Below are 26706 nucleotides of genomic sequence, written 5' to 3' on the forward strand. Positions count from 1 at the left end.
CTTGTTCTGGCTGTAGAACTGAACCCATGTCAAGCTCGGTCAAGTGTAACACCTGTACTGAAATGCTGTTAGGATCTTTAACCAAGTATTTCTTTGCTAAGTGTAGCTCTGGAAATCTCCAGAAGCTGCACGCCTTCAAACTGATTTCCTTTGTTTTTGATGGGCTGCACCCTGCATTCTAAATTGATAGGATTTCTTTTACCTCTTAACATTTGTAAAACAATCAACAGATTAGAGGCATAGGAGGCTCTGACCGTGTATTTGTTTAAATTGTTACCATCTGCCACAAACCATTTAAGATACCATTACTTATTTGCATGAGATAGGTATGTATTTAAATATTGTCAAATTAATGCAGTTGTTATAAGGGACTCGACAGTCAGAGGAATAGGCAGGCGTTTCTGCAACCACAAACGTGAGTCCCGAATGGTGTGTTGCCTCCCTGGTGCCAGGAAAAAAGATATCACTGTACGGGTGCAGGACATTCAGTGAGGGGAAGGGAAACAGCCAGAAGTTGTTTTCCACCACAAGCACCATGTTGGGTCTGCCATGAATCTTTCAGAAAATGTATTAGGTGGCCAGGAGCAAGAAGCAGTCTTTATAAATGGGAAAAGTAAGTGAAGACTCTACTACAAAAAAAACTTTAAACTCAAAACTTACCTGAGTTGGCTGACACAAGTGAGGTTGAGTACCTAAAAAGTGCTCCAGAGACCCACTTGGCCAGAACGCAGAACTGCAGCAGTCAGGGAGTTTCACAGCCTGTCGCATAACATTGGAAAGTCCTATAAACTAGCGTTGCATAAACTCATCAAAGGAAAAGGCTACCAGACAATTTTTCAGTGGCGTGTGGCAGCATATACCAAACTCAATATACCGGTTGATTTATTGTGGTATTGCATGTGGAGAATACAGTCACCATCTCAGCTGTCTGATGTCCCCTCATTGCTGCTTCTCTCTCTCTCTCTCTCCAGCTTTTTCTTTCACTGTCTACTTGTAGTTTTTAGGTACCTGTAGTTTTAAACATTATAGCACCATTGCTTTTCCTTTTTAGGTGTTTGAAAAATTACAGTTGCTCAACCCTAAAGTTGAGGTAGAGCAGATATTAATGTCGCCAAACTCTTTCTTGAAACTTCAAACAAATCGGTAAGTTTTAAGAACTAACAAGTTGGTATTTAATTTTGTAAGATCTAATTTTATGATGGTGGTCTTGGAAAATACAAAATTAGAACAGCAATCCAATTGTTTTTCATTTCTTCTGTTAAGGCCTCTTCGATGAGATTGGCAATTTTATGTAATTTGTGAGTTGTCCACAAATATAAGATACTCACTTATTACTTGAAGGGTGCGAGTCTAGGTGGGGTAGAGGAACAAAGGGATCTCGGAGTAAAAATACACATCACAAAATTGCGGCACAGGTTAGCAAGGCCATAAAAGAAGCAAACCAAGCACTAGGGTTTTTTCTAGAGGGATAGAATTGAAAAGTAGGGAAGTTATGCTAAACCTGTATCGAACCTTGGTTAGACCACACTTGGAGTACTGCATACAGTTTTGGTCACCATATTATAAAAAGGGTATAGAGGCACTGAAGAGGGTGCAGAGAAGATTTACCAGGATGATACCAGAAATACGAGGGTATACATATCAGGAAAGGATGAACAGGCTGGGTCTTTTTACTCTTGGAAAAGAGAAGGCTGAGGGGTGACCTAATAGAGGTCTTTAAAATTATGAAAGGTTTTGATAGAGTGGATACAGAGAGAATGTTTCCACTTGTGGGGCAGAGCGTAACTAGAGATCATCAATATAAGATAGTCACCAAGAAATCCAATAGGGAATTCAGAAGAAACTTCTTTACCCAAAGAGTGGTGAGAATGTGGAACTTGCTACCACAGGGAGTGGTTGAAGTGAATAGTATAGATGCATTTAAGGGGAGGCTGGAGAAGGGAATAGAGGGTTATGCTGATAGAGTTAGATGAGGAAAGACTGGAGGATGCTCGAGTGGAGCATAAACACCGCCATGGACTGGTTGGGCTGAATGGCTTGTTTCTGTGGCGTACATCCTATGCAATCCTATGTAAATCTTAGATGGCTACAATTGGTTTCTATTACATTAATGCTCATTGATGATGGCCTTTAGCAGCTATTTGTGGATTCATTTTGAACTCTTTTTAAGTGGATTTGCTAAAGGTCACTATTTGAATCGGCTTTATCTGACTCTACGGGATTGTTGCTGGAAATTCATTGTCTTCCATCTTTTTTTTGAGTGACTTTCCCAAATCTGGGTCTATATGTCTATAAGCTCCCACTTGTTAAAAAATAAATCAACCCAGTGGTAAGAAAACACATTTCCAAAGAGCCTCAACAACTACTTAGGTTGTCACTGTTTTGTTGTTTGTCTATTTATATTAAAGTTGCAGTATTTTCACTATTTGTCCACTTAAAAATGGTCTGAATACTTTCTTAGAGCCTAGCTTTAACACAGCAATAGCTGAATAGCATAAAAAGTTATTGGAACTGTTCATGTTTGTTCACCTGTTAAATATCCTCATCTGCAAGCTGGGTGTTGGGGTCTGACTTGGAGCCTCTACTCAGATGCATGTATAGGCTATAACTGCCCGCCCACCCCCCCAAGCAGGTGTATAAGAATTCACTACAATATTAAAATAGGTGAGGTGATAACTGACCAATACTGGAGGTATTTTTTAATCAATATTCTGAAGTGAATTACTTTAATTCAGATAATCTTACATAATTCTGTTCTTTGGAGGGGAGGGGCACCCTGGTATCTGTTAATGGTAATGCACAACACAAAGGGGCACTTAAGCTTGGTCAGCAGAGCATAGTGAAGAGCCAATTGGCTATAAACTTGCGTGGATTCAACTAAATAACATGGATGTACCAAATAGTGACTCCTGTAAAAATGAGCCTGTCTTCTCCAATATGTTTATTTTAGAGAAGATGAACCGCTCTGACTTGCCTAAATTGTTTAAATTTACACTCTCATTCTTTCCTAATTGGGAAAAATTGAGAAACCAACTAGTAGTCGTTATGAATGGTTTTGATGAGATAAATAGCACAAAACTATTTCCAGTGGTTGGTGGGTTGGTAAATAGAGGCACAACTTTAACTTTATCACCAAAAGAATGAAGGGCAAAGTTAGCAAATTTTAGCAATTGCATAGGTTTAGCCAATAATTGTACATTGGTGAAAACTTAATCTATAATGGCTTTTAAAAGGAAGGGAACATATATTTGAAAAAGAAAAATTTAACTGGGTCACGGAAACGGCAGAAGAATGGAACTAAGTTGAGAGCTCTTTCAGAGAGCCAGCACAGATACAGTGGGTCGAATGGCCGCCTCCTGTGCTGTAAAATTCTGAGAGTCCATAAAATGGTACTGTATTACAATTAACTTTTAAGAAACTGAATTTTAATTCAATCTACTGTAGTTTAAAACTCTTACACCCAAAATTGTTAAAATATGTTGCTAGATGTTTAAAAAAAACACTCATCCATTTGACATTAAAAATCATTACAGGTTGAGCATCCCGAATCCAGCAACCTCAGGACCGAGGCCGGTTTTTGGGTTTTTCTGGACTTCGGAACATGTTTCTGATGTCCGAAGTCCGGAAGCGCCTGAGCCCAGGTTGCAATATTTCTGGGCTTCAGACATCAGAAACACGTGCCGAGTCCGGAAATGCCTGGACCCAGGTTGCAATATTTCTGGGCTTCGGACATCAGAAACACGTGCCGAGTCCGGAAATGCCTGGACCCAGGTTGCGCTATTTCCGGTTTTTGGTAAGCCTCCCTCGGTTTCCGGAACATTTTACGGATTCCGGACGCCTGCCACCAATCGCGCCGGATTCCGTAACTCCGGATTTGGGATGCTCAACCTGTATTTGCTAAACCTAAGCAATTGCTAGAAATTAACATAATTCAAATGAAATTTGTAAAAAATACAAAATCTTTTACATCCTGGAATTGTTTAATTTTTTGCTATTAATGCTGCTAAAGTAAAATCTTTATATTCACCGTTATATTTCACAGTAATTACATTCAACTTGTTTCGCATTGTCCTTTTTCAGGTTGCTTATTTGTGCTGTCAAACACACTCTGTCACAATATTTATTCTCTGCCAGAGATCAAGCTAATGCTTGACAGCAAGTCAAAACCTAAGCTAGCGATGCAACTGTACAGAGGCATTAAGGAAGACATCCACTCCCAGTGCCACAGAACAAAACCAATAAGGGAACACTCATTCATTTCTGACAAGTGCAAAGATAACCTCAAAAATATAAATTGGCCAGATTAAATGGAAAGGACTGAGCACAAAGTAAATGAATAATGAGAAACAAAGGTGTTGTGACTACGAAGTAGAAAATGAAAAACTTGCTAACACATTTTTGCAAGAGTTACCCAATGGAAAAACATTTTAAAACACAAAATTGGAACAGTATATGTGTTACAAAGCTTATGAATACCTACATCGATTATACAGTTAATCTTTGAATATTGTATGTCCTAATAATGCTGGGGTCATGACTAAAGGCTTAGCTTACATAAGGGGTGTTGAGGTTTGGTGGGCATTGTCTCTGGGTTAAATGTATGCAACATACAATTTCTAGTGATGTTTGGACTGATAGCAGACTATTGGGCCTCAGTGTTCACTTGTTGGTCGCAACTGCCTTCAGCTTTTGGGTGGAGTGAGCTCTGAATAGGGGAATTGCAAGTCTTGATGCTCCAACTTTTGTATGTGCAGCACATATGTTACTCCCCAGGGCAACATGTTGCATATTCATTTTGTCCATGTTTGCTGTGAGAGGAGTTTGGTTGTGACTGCAACATTCTTTTCAGAACAGTTTCAGATGCCTACACAAAAGAACATTGGTAAACTCCACAGTACAAGTTTTGAAACTGGGTAAACAGGAAGGAAGACTAGCTGGTGAGGAGGACAGAGATCAGAAAAGTGAACAGCATTTGTCAAAATAGCGCTATTACTTAATTATTCTGGTTATTGCAGATAAAGCCATTATTTTGTTATAGAGCGGTTGTTACGCTATTCTATAAGCCTTTGTGTGGGAGGAGTTTTCGGGGTTGCTCTTCGGTCCCGTGACTGACCATGTCACTGGCCCATTGCTTGAGTGCAATGTAGTGACTGTTTAACAAATCCTGAATCCCCATAGTCTGGATTAAAAATTTGGCTCCCAACCAATCCGATCAGGTACGTGTGCCACACTCTGCTGACTTTCTCCATCCTTCTGCCATTCCCAACTCTTTGGTGTGTGTCAGGTTGTACTGTGCAACAAATGTGCATGCCTATATACCATCACTGTTGACCGGTGGACAGCTAGGGCTGAAAGCAAAAAAAACACTATGAATATTTGATGGGGACATTTGTATACAAGTGAGCTTCACTGTTTAAAGTATCATCTTTGTTTAGCAACTAGAAATTAATTTTAGTTGATCGCTTGCTTGATTGGCAGAGATGGTGTGGCTTCTCTCAGTTATCGAGTACAGGACCGTTCGGACAAAACTCCTGTGATACAAGTAGATGAGAATGGACTTCTGACATCTGGTTCCATAACTGGAACTTCTATAATTGAAGTGAACTCTGAAGAGCAGTTTGGTATCAACCAGACTACCACAGTTGCAGTTAAGGTAAGAATATATTATCACTATATGATTACATTTATCCATTGAATTGTCTTTTAATACCTGCATTACAGTTTTTATTTGAAGACCTCAGCCTCTCCCAAAAGCCTAGGCTTGAACTTGATATTTTTGCCTAAAGCTGTGACACAAAGCTGAATTTGGATTGTGAGTGTGAGGGTACGCAGTATACCTCATTTTGCAGGCTGCATCTATACCATTCAGCCAGCTATACTGAAGAATATTGGCCTGGAAATTGCAGTCAGAGGCTTGCCGCCCGTGTACGCCTCCATACTGAAAGAAAACTATGTATTTACCTGGTGTCTCCGGAGCTTTGGACTGTTTGGTCCTGGGCCTGCAGGCGTACACCTGTGTAAAGGCCCATGAATCTTTTGTTGTAGCTTTACAAAGGAAATTGTGGTTTTATGCACCGTCCTCATTTTAATTGTTTTTCATATTTTGTAACCTTTAGGTCGCACCTGTCACGTACTTGAGAATCAGCACAAGTCCAGTAATACACACACTTAACAAGGAGCCTCCAGCAGCTATTCCAGTGGGGATGACTTTGACTTTGACTGTTAATTTCCATGACCATTCTGGAGACACCTTCCATGCTCAAAATACAATAATAAACTTTGCTTTGAACAGGTAAACCAATGATGGTCATTATAGTTTATCCATATTTGAATGGAGCTAAAAAATATAAATAGCTAATATGTGTGGTTCCTATGGATTTGAAAAGTAACAGTGGATTATCTCCGCACCTATAGAGCGGTAGAACAATCAATTCACTGTTATCCATGGGATTAGCAGATTGTATGTAATGCCGATCTCATCTATTTATGTTTCCTTTGTGAAATTGTGTTCATTCACATTTTAGTGTGTGTGTGTGTATATATTTTAATAAATATATTCATGGAGGAGGGGATCTCCCATGGTGTTGCTCATGATGAGTCATGGTTTTATATGAACAGGAGTGTTATGGGAAATAGTATTACCAGGGGCACTTTAGCAGCATTGGGACTGGCCCTGGGAGCAATGGGAAGCGGGACCCCAGACTGGCACTACTGAGATAGGGCCTCGGTGTCTAGTAATAGAGTTCCAGGAATACTGGAAAAGGAGGTTCTAGGAGCAAAGTAGCAGGTCCTGGTATCTGGGATAATGAGATCTGGTGGTCATTGGGAATGGAGGTCTCGGGATCTGGGAGATTTGCAATGGTTTTGGGATCAGAGAGTACTGGGAATGTGTTCTGGAGATTTGTGAGCCCTGGGGAGGACCTGGATTCTAGGTATTGGGAGGACAGGGGTCTTGGGTTCCAGCAGGACTGGAGGTGATTTTTGGAGCATCGGAGGGGGCGGTATTGGTGGTTGCTGGGATCTGGGAGTATCTGAGGCAGCAGGGTCTAATCTCTCTGGAAGGCAGGGTGGGCGGGCCAGGAGCCCAAACTGCCGTTGCCTGTTTTGAACCATTATGCCACAACCACCAGCCATTTCCCCAGCCATCAGCCTCTTGCTCTCTGACTTGTCTGCAATACAGTGGCTACATTTAGTCACGTTATTGTGAAATAAATAATTTTGTTTAGATTCAGTTACTAAGAGGAGAAAAACCAGAAAATTTATTTCAAAACCTTTTGATTTGTCTGCCATTTTTTCTCAGTAACTGAAATTTCTCATGTCCAACATGTATTTATTTTTCTCAGTGGGAAAATATGAATATTATTTTTGTTTTCAAAGTGATTTTTACCCTGCCTATTGCATGTAATTTGAATTATCGGGTTCCTCTTGATTGGTTGATCATGTCAGTTATTGGCAAATCCTTCCTCTCCATTTTAGCTCCAAATTTGGTTAAATCTTTTTCTTCAGAGACTTCAAACCCATTTTTGAGGCTTAAAGATACATTTTTCTGGTTTGTATAAAAACTTGGAATGATGAACGTTGAGCATTTATATGGTCATTTGTTTGTTTATGGAAATTACTGTTTAATAAAGGCTATAAGTCAGAAAACTCATTAATTGCTTTAAGGCTGGAACTGGCTGGCATTGAGGAAATCAATGGAGGGGGTGGTGTTACCTGATGATCTTAAAAGGACCATGGCCAGTTTGGACTTAGTTTTCCTGTGTCTCCCTCTCCCTTAAGCCTGTCAAACTCTGAATCTTTCCCAATACTGCCAGACATTGGCTCAGTCCGTGTTCCTCACACCTCTTTCTCCCACCCCACTGATAGTCTGAACCCTAAGATCCACCCCCTACTTGATCTGAGGGCTGGCCCGCCTGCTACCAGCCCCTAGCACTGCCCCACTGCAATGTTCTGAAATCCTCAAGCCATGTCTATGCTCCCAGACCTCTGGCATCCCTCAAAGAACTACCAGACCTTAAAATCCATCAAGTTATGACAGGCCACTCAGCCTCTTTTCTAATGCTCCCAGATCCTGGGGTCATCCCAATGCTGATAAATGTGATTCTGACTTTTAAAACCTGTTCTTGTAAAACCTCTGATTTACCGCAAGCAATGCCCTACAACATCAGCTAGTATATATTAGATCTCCAGTGGGATTGCTCAGAGTTGGAGGATACACTGTTTTATAATAGGGATGTTGTCAATCAAGTCTGATGAGGAACGTTTCTCTAATAGATTGAAAGTCTGGGGGGGGAAAAAACTTACTTCCTGTAATATTTTCCACATTGCACTTTGTTGCTAGCACCTTACCAGATTTACCATGAGCAACGGCATAGGAGATCATCAAGTATAATGCAATTCATAAAACAGCAACAGATCACAACTGCAGAGGTTGGGAACATACCCCAGTACACAAGTAATGAGCAAAAGTGCAACCTATTAATGATGAATCAACAGTCAACAAATAGCTACCAATAAATCAACTAGAAAGGAGCAGGAGTCAAACCAATGAAATCATCAAAATATTCCTTTCTCAAATCAGAGGACACATAGGAAATAAGGTTTCTAACATAATAGACACATTGAACATGACCTGTTTTTGATACCTTTCTCTCCTCATCTTTTATGGCTTGTGTGTATTAATGTTAATGAATATAAATTGGGGAGGAGATTTAGATTCGTTAAAATGTGCACAAGAATTTCCGTTCCATTATTTTACGTGAGCTGCGGATCAGATTGGGTTTAGTATGACAGATTTTGCTGTTCATGTCTTAAGTAAATGCAGCATGGAGAATCTTAGGATTTTAACGTGAATGAAAAATAAACTGCACCCCTCTGCCCCCAGAAGAATAATTTTGAAAGAATTATTATTTTCAGGATACCTTGCTCTCTGACCTGATTTGTGTCTGCTTTTTCTCATTTCTTCTGTTATATTTTTCTTGGTCTTAATTCAAGCAAATGCCTGTTGTTAATAACCTTGAAGAAAACAATTAAGCTTAGAGAGAGATGATATGAAAAAATTGGAGATGACCACTCCATCCTCCTCCAACGCCTCTCCGCCGTCGTCCAGCTGGGTGGGACTGCACTCACCTGGTTCCATTCTTATCTATCTAATCGTAGCCAGAGAATCGCTGCAATGGCTTCTCTTCCCGCTCCCGCATCGTTACCTCTGGTGTCCCCAAGAATCTATCCTTGACCCCCCTCCTATTTCTCATCTACATGCTGCCCCTTGGCGGCATCATCCGAAAAACACAGCACCAGTTTCCACATGTACATTGATGACAACCAGCTCTACCTCACTATCTCTTCTCTCGACCCCTCCACGGTCTCTAAATTGTCAGACTGCTTGTCCGCCATCCAGTTCTGGGTGAGCAGAAATTTTCTACAATTAAATATTGGGAAGACCGAAGCCATTGTTTTCGGTCCCCACCACAAACTCCGTTCCCTAGTCACTGACTCCAATCCCTCTCCCTAAAATGTCTGAGGCTGAACCCCACTGTTTGCAATGTATTGACCCTGAAATGAGCTTCCAACCGCGTAACTAAGACCACCTATTTCCACCTCCATAACATCACCTGTTTCCGTCCCTGCCTCAGCTCATCCGTTGCTGAAACCCTCATCCATGCCTTTGTTACCTCTAGACTTGACTATTCCAACGTACTGCTAGCTGGCCTCCCACATTCCACCCTACGTAAACTTGAGGTGATCCAAAACCCAGCTGCCTGTGTCCTAACTCGCACCAAGTCCCATTCACCCATCATCCCTGTGCTCGCTGGGACGTTTTACTATGTTAAAGGCACTACAGTATATAAATACAAGTTGTTGTTGTACAGTATCACCTGTGCTAGAGATGGTTAGCTATAGTTTTGTATTAAGTCTCTTATGCAATTATTCTTTTATGGACCTACTTGTAAAATTAGGAACTCAGCCTTTTATAAAGATTAAGAGCAGAAAATTAGTGCTTTCTAAAATCTGATTGTTATTGGCCATGTACAATTAATTGCTTGTGAATAACTGCTGTGAAATTATGATATTACCCCATGGGGGGGGAGGGTTTGCTGTAGAAATGAAAGAAGCGATTGAACAAGATGAAAAATTAGACAAGCAATCTACAAATGTTTTTAGTCAGAGGATTCTTTGAACACAAAAGTATGAACCTGATTGCAAAGTATTAATTTTCCTGCTGAAATATTTGGAATAAAAGACACACACAACATATAGTATTAAATACAGTGTTTATATCATAATTCATTATTTATGTTCTTTAATGTCGCCGTTATTGAGTAGATAATGAATGTACATTTTGATTTCTGAAGGGATGACCTGCTGCAGATTGGCAAAGGAACCAGTAATAATACCCTTATAATAAGGACTGTGAATGTGGGGCTGACTTTGCTGAGTGTCTGGGACACCGAACACACTGGCATAGCAGATTATGTTCCCTTGCCTGTTGAACATTTCATCTATCCTGACTTGCTGGGAGAACTTGTGGTTGGTGATGTCATCTGTTTCAGCTGTCTAGTTAATCAGGAAGGTATGCACATAAAATACTATTTGTAACTGTTTGAGACCATGTGAACACCTAATGTATAAATGCATGATGTAAACTAGAACTTAATCAATGTTCCTACAGCTCAGTTAGGAGTTTGGAGTTCGTCTGCCAGTAATATTCTTCAGATTAGCCCAAAGACTGGCACAGCAGTTGCAAGAGATTCTGGGTCTGTCACTGTATATTATGAAGTACCAGGACTTCTGAAAACCTACAGAGAGGTAAGCCTTTCTGGTAACCAGGAACACAAGCTGAGGCTGTGCATTCTTCCTATTTTTTTTTTGTTTGTGACTAGATTTTACAGATTTGATTATTTTTGTTGAAGCAGTTGCATTGGTTTAATAAAACAATTCGACATATTTCCTGTAAAATGGCTGGGAATGTATTTCAATACTGTGCTACAATTGAGAAATTCCAATAATGTTTAGCCCGTGAGACAAAACTTGGCTGTTGTTTGTTTTATAGCAGGAGCCTTGGAAATAACCTTGGAGGATTGAATGTGTGCGTGTTGCGGGGTTGGGTTGCGGGCCTCTTGAAATAGTGGCTAGCATAGCGAGGTTCAGCCAGGAACAACTGTAATGAGGACTGTTTATATTATGTAATATGTATGAATGTAAAAAAAATCCAGAGTGAAAAGCCATTCAGGCCTTCAAGCACATTCCATCCAGCGTCCATGTAGAATTATTCTGTTATGCACTTCCCTCCCCTCCCACCTTTTCGTCCCCTACTTCACAAAACATTGAATTTTCTTCTTCTCTCTCCGCCTCCCCAAAAAATAAAGCAGTATAAATATTTCTATAACCTTTCATCTTCCTCCTTAACGTGATTTTCAAAGTTGCCAATTGGTCCCAAATCAATTACTTATTCTAGGAGTTTGTTCCACATAATGACTATCCTGTAAGGAGGGGAATGTTTCTAATCTCTAGACTTGCTTGAGACTGTATTTCTGTTCTCTCACATTGTGTTCTTTGTCCAAGATTTCTTTATTTTCACCTTATGCATACCTTTCATTATTTTTAAGTCCAGTATCATGTTTCCTCTCAGTCCTTTCTCCAGCACACTCTCTCTCTCTCTCTCTCTCTCTCTCTCTCAACCCCACCCAGGGTTCTGTCTTCCCCCCCCCCCTTTTTTTTTCTCTCTCTCTCTCTCTCTCTCTCCCCCTCTCTCTCTCTCCCCCTCTCTCTCTCTCTCCCCATCCCCACTGTCTTTCACTCACTGTTTTGGATTTATTACGGCTTCATTATGTATTGCCCTGGAGATGAATGATTTAATGCTGCAATGGATTTGGATAGTCTTTTTATCGGCCACTTATTTGTCATTATCTGCTATGATTGAAGATACCTCTGGACTGATCTGTTAATTAATTTATATTGGTAACCTCCCATCACAGTGCTACCTAGAGATGTAACTAGTGCTGCAGCAGGTAAATGTTGACCTTTTTTGAAATGAATTTTGCTATGGACAAAGTCTGACCTGAGAGTTTTAAATGTATTTTGAAATGGATTGTTGTAACAAATGCAGATTTTTTAATATAGACTAGATGGTTCCTGATATTAAAAATATATTCTGCACAGACTTGAAGTGGTCTATTTCTATAATATTCTCTGTTTTATGCACCTTTGACTGAAATGCAGCCTGCTGTCAGACTAGTGCCACACAACAATTCCAATTTGCTTGTGATTTTACAGTTGAATTCCTGCCTTGTAACCTTTGCACCAGCCATCTGTTTATTGTATGTAGATATATTTAAATGATTTTGTATTAGAGAGTAATAAAATTAATTTATTTCTGTGTGAGGTTAAGTTAATATTTTGAGTTATTGGGCTAGAAATTCGGGTCCCCATGAGTGAGTACGCGCTGGGTACTCACGCGTAGGCCCAACAAAAGTGCCGGTTTCATGCATGCACTGCGCATGCGCGGGAAACCGGAACTTCCGTTCCCTTAAAGGAAGGGGTTCACCGGTCGAACGCGTGCGCCGGAGAGGCAGTGCGTACGCCTGGAACCTCCGTTTTTTTTGCAGGTGTCTGGGAGGGTAAGTCTCCAGGAGCTACGCTTGTAAAAAGCAGTCGCAAGGCCTGCTTTTAACAAGGTAAATAGTGAATTAAGTTAAATTAAAACATTTTTTCCACAGGTTTATTATTTTTAAATACTTTAAAGAAAGGTACGTTTATTTTTAGCCCCATTTAGAAACTAATTTTTTGAAAAATTTAAATTATTGTTTAAAATAGATATTTTACGTAATTTATAGTTATTTTAAAAATGTGATTTTTTAAAATTTATTTGAAGTTTTAGTGATGTTTTGGGGCTGAGTTGTATTCATAGATTTGACAGCTCTTCCTGTCAAATCTAGGAATACAGATTCCCTGCTACCATTGGCTCTCCATGGCCCATGTGATCCCAGGGGACGCTTCAAACTAACTGCGCCCCTGGGATACGCAAGCACTGCGCGCTGGCAGTTGGAGGAGGCCCAGGATCGGAATCGCACGCGGGCCCACAGCACAACGGCCGGCGCGCTAGGTAAGTGCAGGTCGGAGGCTTGCACCCGCGGGAAGCCTCCGACCCGAATTTTTGGGCCAATAGGAGCTGGAATAAAAATCATCACTCATTTCACAGTCCTTCAGAGCATGTTTAGTTTTATAGTAATCCCAAAATCTTAATTTTGTTCATTAAAAAATAAAACCGTCTGCATTAGTGATTGTTGAATTTCTCCTGCTTTCTGGTGTTCAGTAGGAATCAATTAGATCACAAAATTATAAATAAGATGTCTTAAAGCTCTGATTCCCAGACTTACCCCTCACACCGGAACCCAACTTTGGAACCACCCGCGAGCAACACCACAGGAGATCTTCTAGTATTTTTATATGGTTACAGATATGTAGCGAGCTTTTCCAATTATGCGATGAGACTTCCATTCTGATCTGAACTGATGAGCCATTACATACATGGAGATTGTGTTAAATGCTGAAGGCCACCAACCTTCATTGCTAATTTCTTCAGTGACTCGCAAACCTAGATGATTCTTTGTTAATTCAATGACCCGTATTTTGTGGCCCCTACGGGAGCTTTTGCATCCGTAAGGGCCGTGCAAGTTCCGGGTTTTCATGCGCAAAGCGCATGCACGAAAACCTGGAACTTGCAATCTGTCAAGAATCTTCTTGACAAATCGTAGCCATCCCCAGGAAAAGGGCCTCTGTGGGCGGAGAGTTGGGCTATTTGCCCAGCGAATGCTCGTGAAATACTTACGCCTAGTAAAAGCAGGCGTACGGCCTGCTTGTACCAGCATAAGCATTTAAATGAATATAAAAATGAAAAAATTTCAATTATTTAAACATTAAAACACCTGTAAAATAAGTTAGTTATTTTTTAGCCCCTTTAAAACATTTATATTTTTTTCAAAAATTTGATTTTAAGTTTTTAAATTGTATTTTAATTTTAAATATGTAATTAAAAATTTTTTATTTGTTAATGTGTTTTTTATGTGGACCCCCCATTCATGCTTATGGGGATTCCATATGTACAGAATCTACATAAGCATGAATGGGAGTCCCCCTTCTTTCATTGGTTGAACCGGCCCACATGATCCCAGGGCGCTTGCGAACTACCTGCGCCCCGGGATACGTGGGCCTCCCCACATGTCTACGTATAGAGGCCCAGGAGCGCGAGTCTCCGTGGATTCAGGACCATCAGATAGGTTCGTAGATTTTTTGCCATTCGAAGGCCTCCGACTGCAAATTCAGGCCCAGTGTATGTTCAAATTCAGTTCTTCATGACTAAAAGAAACGCCCTTCTACCACTTGAGCTCCACACAACTACTGGATACATTTGCACCATTGCTGTAAAATATGTAAATGTAGGCAGCAGAATCATGACATACAGGAAAAGTTCTGATATCCGGCACCGACGGGACCGGCGTGTTGCCGATCTGTCAAAAGTGCCGGACATGCAAAGTCAACGTTGAAGCATACGGAGATGAAAATCTCCGTATTTGACAACAAACACTGTTGCTCAGCAACAGCTCGTAAACACTTGGCCCGTACCTTGAAGCGTCTCTGAAGCTGTTGCGAAGCTACAAAGATGCTTTCCAGAGCCTGCCTGTTAACAGAATGCTAGGAGAAGAAAAAGAAACTAACTAAAACGGCTGCTGATTTCTGCCGTTCGAGCAAAGTTTCCGGCCATACAACCTCCGGATAAACCAAAGTTTCCTGTAGTTAGCTTATCGCTCTAGATTAATAAATTAAATAAGTTACTAGTGGCAAATCTGTCACACTTTCTTTGCTTGCAATTTCCAATGTAAATGATTCTTTAGCAAAGCCTGTTCATCTGAACATCAAACCACCGTTTCCAAGACTGTCATTGACCTCATCTCCTCTGGAGATCTTCCCCCCCCGCTGCCACCAACCTCATAGTTCCCCAACCCCGCACAGCCCGCTTCTTTACCTCCTTCCCAAGATCCACAAACAGGACTGCCCTGGTAGACCCATCGTTTCAGCCTGTTCTTGCCCCACGGAACTTATCTCTTCCTATCTCGACTCTATCTTTTCTCCCCTTGTCCAGTCTCTTCCCACCTACATCCGCGACTCTTCTGATGCCCTCCGCCACTTTAACAGTTTCCAGTTTCCTGGCCCCAACCGCTTCCTTTTCACCATGGACGTACAATCCCTCTACACCTCCATCCCCCACCCGGATGGCCTGAGGGCGCTCCGCTTCTTCCTTGAACAGAGGCCCGACCAGTCCCCATCCACCACCACTCTATCCGCCTGGCTGAACTTGTTCTCACATTGAACAACTTCTCCTTTAACTCCACTCATTTCTTCCAAATCAAAGGTGTTGCCATGGGTACCCACATGGGTCCTAGCTATGCCTGCCTTTTCGTGGGCTATGTGGAACAATCTTTGTTCCAGTCCTACTCGGGCCCCCTCCCTCACCTCTTTTTACGATACATTGATGACTGTATCGGTGCCATTTCCTGCTCTCGCCCCGAACTTGACAATTTCATTCACTTTGCCTCCAATTTCCACCCTTCCCTCACCTTCACATGGTTCATCTCTGACTCTTCCCTTCCCTTCCTCGACTTCTCCGTCTCCATCTCTGGGGATAGGTTATCGACCAATATTCACTACAAGCCCACTGACTCCCACAGCTACCTGGACTACACTTCCTCCCACCCCGCTTCCTGTAAGGACTCTATTCCATTCTCCCAGTTTCTCAGTCTCCGCCGTATCTGCTCCGACGATGCCACCTTCCACACCAGTGCTTCAGACATGTCTTCCTTTTTCCGCAACCGAGGATTCCCCTCTACCGTGGTTGACACTGCCCTTGACCGTGTCAGTTCTATCTCCCGCACTTCTGCCCTCACCCCTGCCCCTCCCTCCCGGAAACACGATAGGGTTCCCCTTGTCCTCACCTTTCACCCCACCAGCCTCCACATTCAACGGATCATCCTCCGGCATTTCCGCTGCCTCCAAAGTGATCCCACCACCAAACGTATCTTCCCCTCCCCTCCCCTTTCAGCATTCCGTAGGGACCACTCCCTCCGAGACACCCTAGTCCACTCCTCTATCACCCCAAACAGCCCTTCGCCTGGCACCTTCCCGTGCAAGAGGAGGAGATGTAACACCTGCCCCTATACCTCCCCCCACTTCCCACTGTCCAGGGCCCCAAACACCCCTTCCAGGTGAAACAGCGATTTACTTGTACTTCTCGCAATCTAGTATACTGTATTCGCTGCTCACGATGCGGTCTCCTCTACATTGGGGAGACCAAACGCAGATTGGGTGACCGCTTTGCAGAACACCTCCGTTCAGTCCGTAAGGGTGACCCCGAGCTTCCGGTCGCCTGTCATTTTAATTCACCGCTCCATTCCCACTCGGACCTCACCATCCTTGGCCTCTTGTATTGTTCCACGGAAGCTCAACGCAAACTCGAGGAACAGCACCTCATCTTCCGATTAGGCACTCTGCAGGCTCCCGGACTCAATATCGAGTTCAACAATTTCAGATCATAACCTCGGCCCCTATTACATTTTTTCTTGTAATTTTTCCACTCCTTTCCCCCTCACCCCCTTTCCTTTTGTTTCTCTCTCACACCTGGCAGCTATCTCTTGCCCTGCCGGTACACTTTACAGCTAATCTCAGCCTATTACCATCTCGTCTAGCTTCTAGTACCTTTTATTGTCTCTTTTACTTCTTTTGTTTCTTTCACTTCTTTTGTCCGATCGCAGCCCTGCCTTCGATCTATTTTCTTTCCAGTTTTGAAGAAGGGTTCAACCCGAAACGTCAACTCAAATTTCTCTCCACGGATGTTGCCTGACCTGCTGAGTTTTTCCAGCATTTTCTGTTGTTATTTCGGATTTCCAACATCTGCAGTATTTTGCTATCGTTTCCTGTTCATCTGTTGTTTTCCAGCTCGTGGTTAAGAGTGCTGGGAAGACTGTTGTACAAGTACAGAGTGGTGCACTTCTGACAAGCCAACCTGGGGCTGCACCATTTAAGGTATCTGTTATCATAGGAGAGAACAGCAATAATTTGAAAGGTAATTTTTTTTTCCTGGCGGGTATGAGGTCTTTTAAATTGTAAGCCAGACTGCCTTGTGGGGTTTGTAACTGATTAATAATCTTAATAATGAACACACATGTACTATATCAACAGATTGGGGTTGAGCTGAATGTTGTAAATCATGGGCTAAAGGAAATTGTTGTTAGTACACCACTTAGATGATTATGGAGATCTATGATGTCGCTGCAACATGCTTAGTGGCGCACACAAATGTAGGCAAGCCCTATTTGTTTTATATTAGTCGCTGACAAGATAGCTTGTTTTGATGCATCCTTATGCCTTGGTTTCTGACAAATGATCTCATCCAATGCTTTGTACTTCCTGTAGTAGTCACAGGTAGCCGAAAGCAAGTGTCCAAGATGTGACCTGTTGCTCTGAAGTTATGATCAGAATCTACAGGAAACTTTGTGTTATTCGGAGGCGAACCGTCCGGCAAGCTCGAGCCACCGGCAAAAATCAGGAGCCGTTTTTTATTCTTTTCGTTTCTTTTCTTTGCTTTTTTTGAACAGTCAAGCTCTGCAACGTCTGTAGCTAAGCAACAGCTTCAGCTAGAGACGCTACAGAGACGCTTGCCGACTGTTTAGAGGCTGTTGCTAAGCAACAGGGTTTGTTGTTTCAGCATTAGCTCTGGAGTGTACGGCAGTTTTGAGGGAACGGCAGCAGCTCGGTGCCGGATAGCACAAAGTTTCCTGTATCTTCCAATTTGTTGGTGGGGGGGAGGCAAGGCACTGGCTAAAAACTGGTTAGAATCAAGTAGTCTAAAGTTATTCTGAAAGTAAGTGGCAGGTCTGTGGAGCCACAAATGAGTAAGTACAGTTGAACAAAATTAATACTTAAATGATAATGTAGATGAGAAACAGAAAATTGGGAAGGAAGGAAAAAACAGTAGAAGCAATGATTCTCTAACCTTTTGGCAATTTAAAAAAAAAAAAAACTATTTCAATAATTGGAAGCTTTTCCTAATGTTTTGGTATTGTAATAATGGACCCACGGGCCCCTCTATATGAGGTGAAATTTTAGTTAAAGCTCTTGAGCTTCATAACTGCAGATTTGGATGGTGCAAGGTCTGAAGAAAAATCTGGATATTCATGTTTCTGGGAAATTATATTCTTTCATAAAATGTCTCAAAAATCAGGAAAATCTGATTCTTTAGTGTCAGCCTTGGCTCAGTTGGTAGCACTTATCTCTGAGTCAGAAAGTTGTGGGTTCAAGTCCCACTTCAGAGACCTGAGCACATAATCCACGCTGACACTCCCAGAGCCAGCACTGAGGGAGTGCTGCACTGTCGTAAGTGCCATCTTTTGGATGAGACGTTAAACCGAGACTCCATATGCCCTCTAAGGTGAATGTAAAAGATCCCATGGCACTATTCGTAGAAGAGCAAGGGATTTCTCCCAGTGTCCTGGCCAATATTTATCCCTCAACCAACCTCATTAAAACAAATTAATTGGTCATTATTTCATTGCTATTTGTGGGACCTTGCTGTGCACAATTTGGCTGCCACATTTCCCTACATTACAAAAGTGACTACACTTCAAAAGTACTTCATTGTCTGTAAAGTGCTTTGGGGCGACCTTGGGTAATGAAAGGTGCTACATAAATACAAGGGCTTTCCTCTTAATGAACATAAGAATTAGGAGCAGGAGTAGGCCATACAGCCCTTTGAGCCTGCTCCGCCATTCAATAAGATCATGGCTAATCTTCTACCTCAACTCCGCTTTCTCACCCGATCCCCATTCCCTTGATTCTCCTAGAGCCCAAAAATTTATCTATCTCAGCCTTGAATATACTCAATGACTCAGCATCCACAACACTTTGGGGTAGAGAATTCCATAGGTTCACAATCCAATGGTCAACCCCTTATCCTGAGACTATGCCCCCTAGTCCTAGACTCTCCAGCCAGGGGAAACAACCTCTCGGCATCTACCCTGTCAATCCCCCTCAGAATAATATGTTTCAATGAGATCACCCCTCATTCTTCTAAACTCCAGAGAGTATAGGCCCATTCTACTCAATCTCTCCTCATAGGACAACCCTCTTATCCAAGAGATCAATCTAGTGAACCTTCGTTGCACCGCTTCTAAGGCATGTATGTCCTTTCTCAGATAAGGAGACCAAAACTGTGCACAGTACTCCAGGTTCGGTCTCACTAAAGCCCTATATAATTGTAGCAAGACTTCCTTACTGTTGTACAGGAAACTCTTTGCTATCCGGCACCGATGGGACCGGGATGGTGCCGGTTGATTAAAAATTCCGGATAAGGAAGAAGGGACATGGAGTGACAATGGCCCATGGTACGAGAGCCCCGTAGCATAGCCAGAAGTGCTGGAGCCCCGGTTACACAACCAGAGGTGCAGGGGCCATGGTTACACAACCAGAGGTGCAGGAGCCATGGTTACACAACCAGAGGTGCAGGAGCCATGGTTGCACAGCTGCAATTATACAGTATATGGAAGCCTCAAAACCTACTGCTGAATTTTGCCGGTTATTAGAGAATTCCGGATAATTAGGTGCTGTTTAAACGAGAGTTTCCTGTACTCCAATCCCTTGCAATAAAGGCCAACATGCCATTTGCCTTCCTAATTGCTTGCTGTACCTGCATGCTAACTCTGATTCCAATACGAGGACACCCAAATATCTCTGAACACCAACATTTAACAGTTTCTCACTATTGAAAAAGATTCTGTTTTTCTATTCTTCCTACCAATGTGAATAACCTCACATTTCCCCACATTATACTCCCATCTGCCACCTTTATTGCCCACTTACTTAAACTGTCTATTTCGCTTTGCAGGCTCTTTATGTCCTCCTCACAGCTTACTTTCCCACCTAGCTTTGTATCATCGGCAAACTTGGATACATTGCACTCAGCCTCTTTATCCAAGTCATTAATATAGATTGTAAATAGCTGAGGCCCAAGCACTGATCCTTGCGACACTCCGCTAGTTACAGCCTGCCAACCGGAAAATGATCCGTTTATCCCTACTCTGTTTTCTGTCTGTTAACCAATCCTCTATCCAAGCGAATATATTACCCCAACCCTTATCTTGCATAGCAACCTTTTATGTGGCACCTTATCGAATGCCTTTTGGAAATCCAAATAGACTACATCCACTGGTTCCCCTTTATCTGCTCTGCTAATTATATCCTCAAAAAACTCCTAATAAATTTATTAAACACCATTTCCCTTTCATAAAACCATGTTGACTCTGCCTAATCATATTACAGGAAACTTTGTTATATCCGGCACCGACGGGACCGGGCTGTTGCCGATCTATCAAAACTGCCGGACATACCAGCGTTAATGTTGAAGCATACGGAGGTTTTCATCTCCGTATCTGACAACAAACACTGTTGCTTAGCAACAGCTTCAAACAGTCGGCCCGTACCTTGGAAGCGTCTCTGTAGCTTAGCAACAGCTTCAGAGAGACTTTCCAGAGCCTGACTGTTGGGGGAAAAAAAGCCACAAGAAGGAAAAAACCCTAACAAAACGGCTCCTGATTTCTGCCGGTAGATCGAGGTTTCCGGACATACAACCTCCAGATAAACCAAAGTCTCCTGTATGATTTTCTAAGTGCCCTGTTACCACTTCCTTAATAATGGATTCCAGGATTTTCCCAACGACTGATGTCAGGCTAACGGGCCTGTAGTTTTCTGTTTTCTTTCTCCCTCCTTTCTTGAATAGCGGGGTTACATTTGCTACCTTCCAATCTGCTGGGACCGTTCTAGAATCTAGGGAATTTTAGAAGATCAAAACCAATGCATCCACTGTCTCTGCAGCCACCTCTAGTCATCAGGTTCAGGGGATTTGTCGGCTTTTAGTCCTATCAGTTTCTCAAGTACTTTTTCTCTGCTGATAATTACTTTAAGTTCCTCGCTCTTATTAGCCTCTTGGTTCCCCACTGTTATTGGTATGCTTTTTGTGTCTTCTACTGTGAAGACAGATGCAAAATATTCATTTAAAATCTTTTCCTTATTCCCCATTATAATTTCACCTGTCTCAGCCTCGACATGACCAACACTTAATTTTGCCATTCTCTTCCTTTTTACACACTTGTAGAAGCTGTTGCATTCTGTTTTTTATATTTCTTGCTAGCTTACTCTCATTCTATTTTCTCCCTTTTTTACTAATTTTTTTCATCAATTTCTTGGTCTTAAAAACCCTAATCTATTCACACTTTATCTAATGCCTCTATCCAAGTTTGCTTTCAGCAGATATGGAACTGAATTGCATATACAATTTTTTTTCAATTGTAATTTTTCAAATATTTGTGTAGTCCCTTAAACAATAATGAACACTAATTTAAATATCTAACAGTGATAATCTATCCCCTGGAGAAAGAGGATAATACACATATAATTTCTAAAATTGGGATGATTCACATTGTGCTAAATTATTCAAGATTTGACCTGATTTTAGTCCCACTGAACATTTCAAACGCTTTAGAGCACATCCAACCTTATGAATGTTAAACTAATGTTATTGTTTGGGTAGCTTTCCACTTTCATTTAACTTCAAAGGCATTTAAAAAAAATTTAGCAGGATATTCAGCCCAGTGCCATTGTTGCTAAAACAAGCTGCCATATGGCTTTTTGATGAGCTGTCTCAATGGGTATACGGAGTTTCTTTAGGTTATTATTCAGACTATTTTTGAATAACAGCCCTGAAACCAAAGTTATAATAAGTTCTAATGGATGACTTACTAAACTGCTTAGCAGAAGCCTTTGCAGAAGTTCATAGCTGAGAAGTGGAAAGAGATGAGGAGGTTTTCAAACTATTGAGCTAATGCTAAGGAGGAATTTGCAGTTCAACATAAAAATATATATTTTGAGGGGGGAAATTGTGTAAAATATTTTCAGAAAATTATGTGCGGTGCTTTTGTTGTAAATGAATACAGATAAATGTGCATCATCAAAGTAATATGTTGCGATAAATTCAGGTGGTGATCAATGTCCCGTTTTACATTCCAAAATCACTTCCAATGAAAGCAATTCTGTAATTATGCTGGTTTCTGCTGTTGCCAAATTTCTCTGTTTATACTACACAGATTAGCCAATGGTATAGCTCAGTTTCTCGAAAGTAGCAAATGTAACTTAGAAGTAACAGTTGGTACAAAGTTGCTTTCAGGCTGACCATTCTTCCATAGAAAGGATTTGGAGAAACTGAGTTACTTTTAATGTTGGGGGAGTGGAGGTGGGGAACATCTCAATAAAATATAAATACAGTATGCTGTAGGCAATAATAAGTAGTTTGATAGCATTTTTCAGTAATCAGTAACCACCTCACACCCATTGTGTTTCGAGGTGTTTGGTCCTGGGTGCTCAGCGGGGGGGTCTGACGGGCTTTTCCTTCGTTATAATCAGAGGGAGATTAAAAAACAGAAACTGCGACACAGGCAGTCAGGTCCAATAAAGGCTGCAAGGTCAGTTAAGTTTTTTTTTTTTAAAACAAAGTTGTGAAGGGAAGCTTTCACCAGGCTGTGGAGAAGAATGCTGAAGTGTAGGTAGGAATTATTCAGTTTCAAGTCCGATGAGGGGATGCACTGATTTGGGAAAGTGTAACATGTTCATTATTTTGTATTATTACATTAAGACAAGTTGCACTGATTGAACTAAGTGATTCTTATTAAAACTATTCCCCCATATGTTCACTCTCCGTGAAATGAAGCAGCTCATTAATTTGTGTCTGGCTGCCTCTCACCGTGTTTTCTCGGTCCAACTTCAGAGAGATTAAAGGACACATGCGAATGACATAGAATCATAGAATGGTTACAGCACAGAAGGAGGCCATTTGGCCCATCGAGCCTGTGCCGGCTTTTTGCAAGAGCACTTCAGCTAGTCCTGATCTTTCCCCCCTCCGCACCCCCCCCCGGCCCTTTCCCCGTAGCCATTCAAATTATTTTCCGTCAGGTACTTATCCAATTCCCTTTTGAAAGCCACAATTGAGTCTGCCTCCACCAGCCTTTCAGACCGTGCATTACCGATCCTAACCACTCGCTGCGTAAAAAGGTTTTTCTTCATGTCGCCTTTGGTTCTTCTGCCAATCACCTTAAATCTGTGTCCTCCAGTTCTCGGCCCTTCCGCCAATGGGAACAGTTTCTCTCTATCTACTCTGTCTAGATCCCTCATGATTTTGAACACCTCTATCAAATCTCTTCTCGACCTTCTCTGCTCTAAGGAGAACAACCCCAGCTTCTCCAGTCTATTGGACTGGAGGAAGGTATACAGTGGTGTTCCCCAGGGGTCGATACTAGGACCACTGCTTTACTTGATGTACATATTAATGACTTGGACTTGGGTGTACAGGGCACAATTTCAAAATTTGCAGATGGCATAAAACTTGGAAGTATAGTGACCAGTGAGAAGAATAGTGATAGACCAGGATCCCGTATGCTTTTTTTAACCGCTTTCTCAACCTGCCCTGCCATCTTCAACGATTTGTGCACATATACCCCCAGCTCTCTCTCTTCATACACCCCCTTTAGGATTGTACCCTTTAGTTTATATTGCCTCTCCTTGTTCTTCCTAACAAAATGTATCACTTTGCACTTTTCTGCATTAAATTTCATCTGCCACGTGTCCGCCCATTTCACCAGCCTGTCTGTCTGTCTTCAAGTCTATCACTATCCTGGGTCTGAAGATGTGAACGAGAACGCAATTGACATCAGTAACTCGATATGCTTCCATATCCTTCAAATGTATACATCAGTGCCCCTTCCCATTGGACTCCGTACTTGCTCAAAGCTAGTATTCCAACAATATTGGGAGCACTCGCAATTTAAACCAAAATATTTATTTTAAAATGTACTACTCGTGGCATTTTCTTGTTAATTGTTGCCCAGATAGAACAATTCCCAAATTTCTATAGAACCGGCTTTGTATAAGGTCCAGTTTTGGAGAATACAATTTGAAAATACAAGTACCTGTACCATGCTTCAGATTTAGGTTTAACCTGTGGGTTTAAAATCTCATTCAAATTTAAGACTAAAAAATTAGGCAGAATATTAAAATTTTCACAAAAATGTGAGTGAGTTACCAAATGTTGTCGTGAAAATTTCACGTTGAAACCAAACTGCTCATCTTTAGTATGAATCATTTTAAATGCCTTTTTGTTCTCTTTCAGGAGACTGTACAGCTGTGCATGTTGAAGCAATTGATAAAATACACCCTGAATCCAGTGTCACTTGCCATCTGCATTTTAATAATGGTGCAATAGAAATCCCAGCTGAAGACTTGTTTCATGTCAAAACAGGATTTGATACACATACAGGTAAGGGTGCCTGCATTTAATTGTATTAATTTTTATGTAAGTAGCTTAGCAGTGAGTTTCACATGCAGGATTTACCAAAAAAATAATATTTGTACATTATGGAAGCAAAACATTTTTAACAATATTATGAAGTAACATTTAATTTAGGGTTTATTTTCAGACCATTTTTGGCATTGATTATCATTCTATTGTGTATTTTTACTTACATCATGGTTGCTGAAACAAAACATGAATTTTTTTTTAGGTAGTTGCACTTCTAATAATTATGTCTTCCTTGCTTAGGACATTACATTTGTGCTATTACAATGCAGAAATTGACTGACCATCAACTTAAAGTACTTAGCAAAACCAAAACATGTGTCAATGTGAAAGCTTCGATACTTGATGGACATTTCATCGGAGAACAAATTGGTACTGACGTTTCATTTTTACCTGGTTTTTACACTGACCAGTCTGAAATCCTTTTGAGCAACCTATATACAACTACTGAAGTTACAGTGTTTGGTACTTCTGAGATTCTTGAGAATCTAGAGGTAAGGGACATATATACATTATCTATTTATACATATGCATTTTTATGCCCTTGTTAAATTACGATTTTCACGTTGAATGTCTGCCGCTAGTATGTAGAACAGTTGAATTTCCTTCAAGTTTGTTTACACAATTCCACTAACACCTAGACAAGGCACTTGTTCATAGAAACAAAGAAGATAGGAGCAGGAGTAGGCCATTCGGCCCCTCGAGCCTGCTCCGCCATTCAATGAGATCATGGCTAATCATCCAAATTCCGTGCCCTGTCCCTGCCTTCTCCCCATATCCCTTGATCCCTTTAGCCTTAAGAAATATATCTTACTCCTTCTTGAATATATTTACTGAATTGGCCTCTACTGCCTTCTGTGGCAGAGAATTCCACAGGTTCATCACTCTCTGGGTGAAGTAATTCCTCCTCATCTCTGTCGTAAATGGCTTACCCCTTATCCTTAGACTGTGACCCCTGGTTCTGGACTCCCCGGCCATCGGGAACATCCTTCCTGCATCTAGTCTGTCTCGTCCTGTTAGAATTTTATAAGTTTCAATGAGATCCCCTCTCATTCTTCTAAACTCCAGCGAGTATAAGCCCAATCGACCCAATCTCTCCTCATACATCATTCCTGCCATCCCAGGTATCAGTCTAGTGAATCTTCGCTGCACTCCCTCCATGGCAAGAACATCCTTCCTCCGATAAGGCGACCAAAACTGCACACAATACTCAAGATGTGGTCTCATCAAGGCCCTGTACAACTGCAGCAAGACAACCTTGTTCCTGTACTCGAACCCTCTCGCTACGATGGCCAACATACCATTTGCCTTCTTAACCGCCTGCTGCACCTGCATGCTTACCTTCAGCGACTGGTGCACAAGGACGCCCAGGTCTCGTTGCACTTCCCCTTCTCCCAATCTATTGCCGTTCAGATAAGCTGCCTTCCTGTTTTTGCCACCAAAGTGGATAACCTCGCATTTATCCACATTGGGCAGAAGCATGGCAGATGCAGTACAATCACCCAACCTGTCCAAATCATACTGGAGTTTCTTGTCATCCTCCTCACAGCACACACGCCCACCCAGCTTTGTGTCATCTGCAAACTTGGAAATATTAAATCTAGTTCCCTCGTCTAGATCAAACGGATCGTTCTATCTGTCTGTCCTTCTGTCTGTCCTCACGTGTGCGTCTGTCCGGCTATGCGCTCGAAAGTTATAGAGCGTACCTACGCGTGCGTTACGTCGAAAGAAAGCTTACCTTTCCGAAACGGTGGTAAGCGTATTTACGTTTCGGCCGGACAAAAATCGCACCCGCGGTGTCCGAAAAACGTTCAAAATTCCACTCGTTAGCATCTCATTATCCGCTCATTAGCGACAGAGTGACCGCGAGGTAGACCAATCGTACGCCGGGTTCCTGGCGCGTGCGGCCGGGCCCTCCTACGGTCGAGTGACGGGACGATTGACCAATCCTACGCTTTGGTGACCTGACGGTCGACCAATCGGTGCGTGTGTGGGCGGGCCTTATCGTTCTGAACCGAGGTGAGTCGCCGCCATCTTGATTCCAAACTTTTCCTTTCTTTTTCCCGCTTTCTGCGTCTTTCAAAAAAACGTTGCTTTTAAAACACACATTGTTTTTAAAAAAAGTTAATTACTTTCTAAATCTTTTATCTAATCTCATTAATTTTCCTACCTTTCCCCGTTTTTCCAGGTAGGCCTCGAAGCCTCGGCCTCTCCTCCGCACCCACGCCCGAGCTAGGCACCTCCCGGCCCCACTC

The 26706-nt window shown here is 41.8% G+C and overlaps 1 protein-coding gene across 3 annotated transcripts in view; it reads left to right on the plus strand.

Moving 5' to 3' along the window:
• The window catches only part of nup210 (nucleoporin 210), a 139177-nt gene that overhangs the window by 98978 nt on the left and 13493 nt on the right, over positions 1-26706 (plus strand). Inside the window, exons 29-36 of one of the 3 annotated variants that reach the window (XR_015080044.1) lie at positions 1052-1143; positions 5479-5653; positions 6117-6292; positions 10356-10573; positions 10673-10809; positions 16993-17079; positions 24266-24412; positions 24695-24772. Coding sequence is in view for 2 of the 3 variants with exons in the window: in XM_086001713.1 (XP_085857839.1) it covers positions 1052-1143; positions 5479-5653; positions 6117-6292; positions 10356-10573; positions 10673-10809; positions 16993-17119; positions 24266-24412; positions 24695-24945 (1323 nt within the window). In the remaining variant the exon portion in view is untranslated. Of the gene's footprint in view, positions 1-1051; positions 1144-5478; positions 5654-6116; positions 6293-10355; positions 10574-10672; positions 10810-11053; positions 11712-16992; positions 17120-24265; positions 24413-24694; positions 24946-26706 lie in introns of those variants that run through there. The other 2 variants (XM_086001713.1, XM_086001714.1) reach the window with 2 other exon arrangements.

This window comes from Somniosus microcephalus, chromosome 11 (genome assembly GCF_052327205.1).
Source record: "Somniosus microcephalus isolate GS21.2 chromosome 11, FLI_Smic_1.0, whole genome shotgun sequence".
In the NCBI taxonomy this organism is placed as follows: Eukaryota; Metazoa; Chordata; class Chondrichthyes; order Squaliformes; family Somniosidae; genus Somniosus; species Somniosus microcephalus.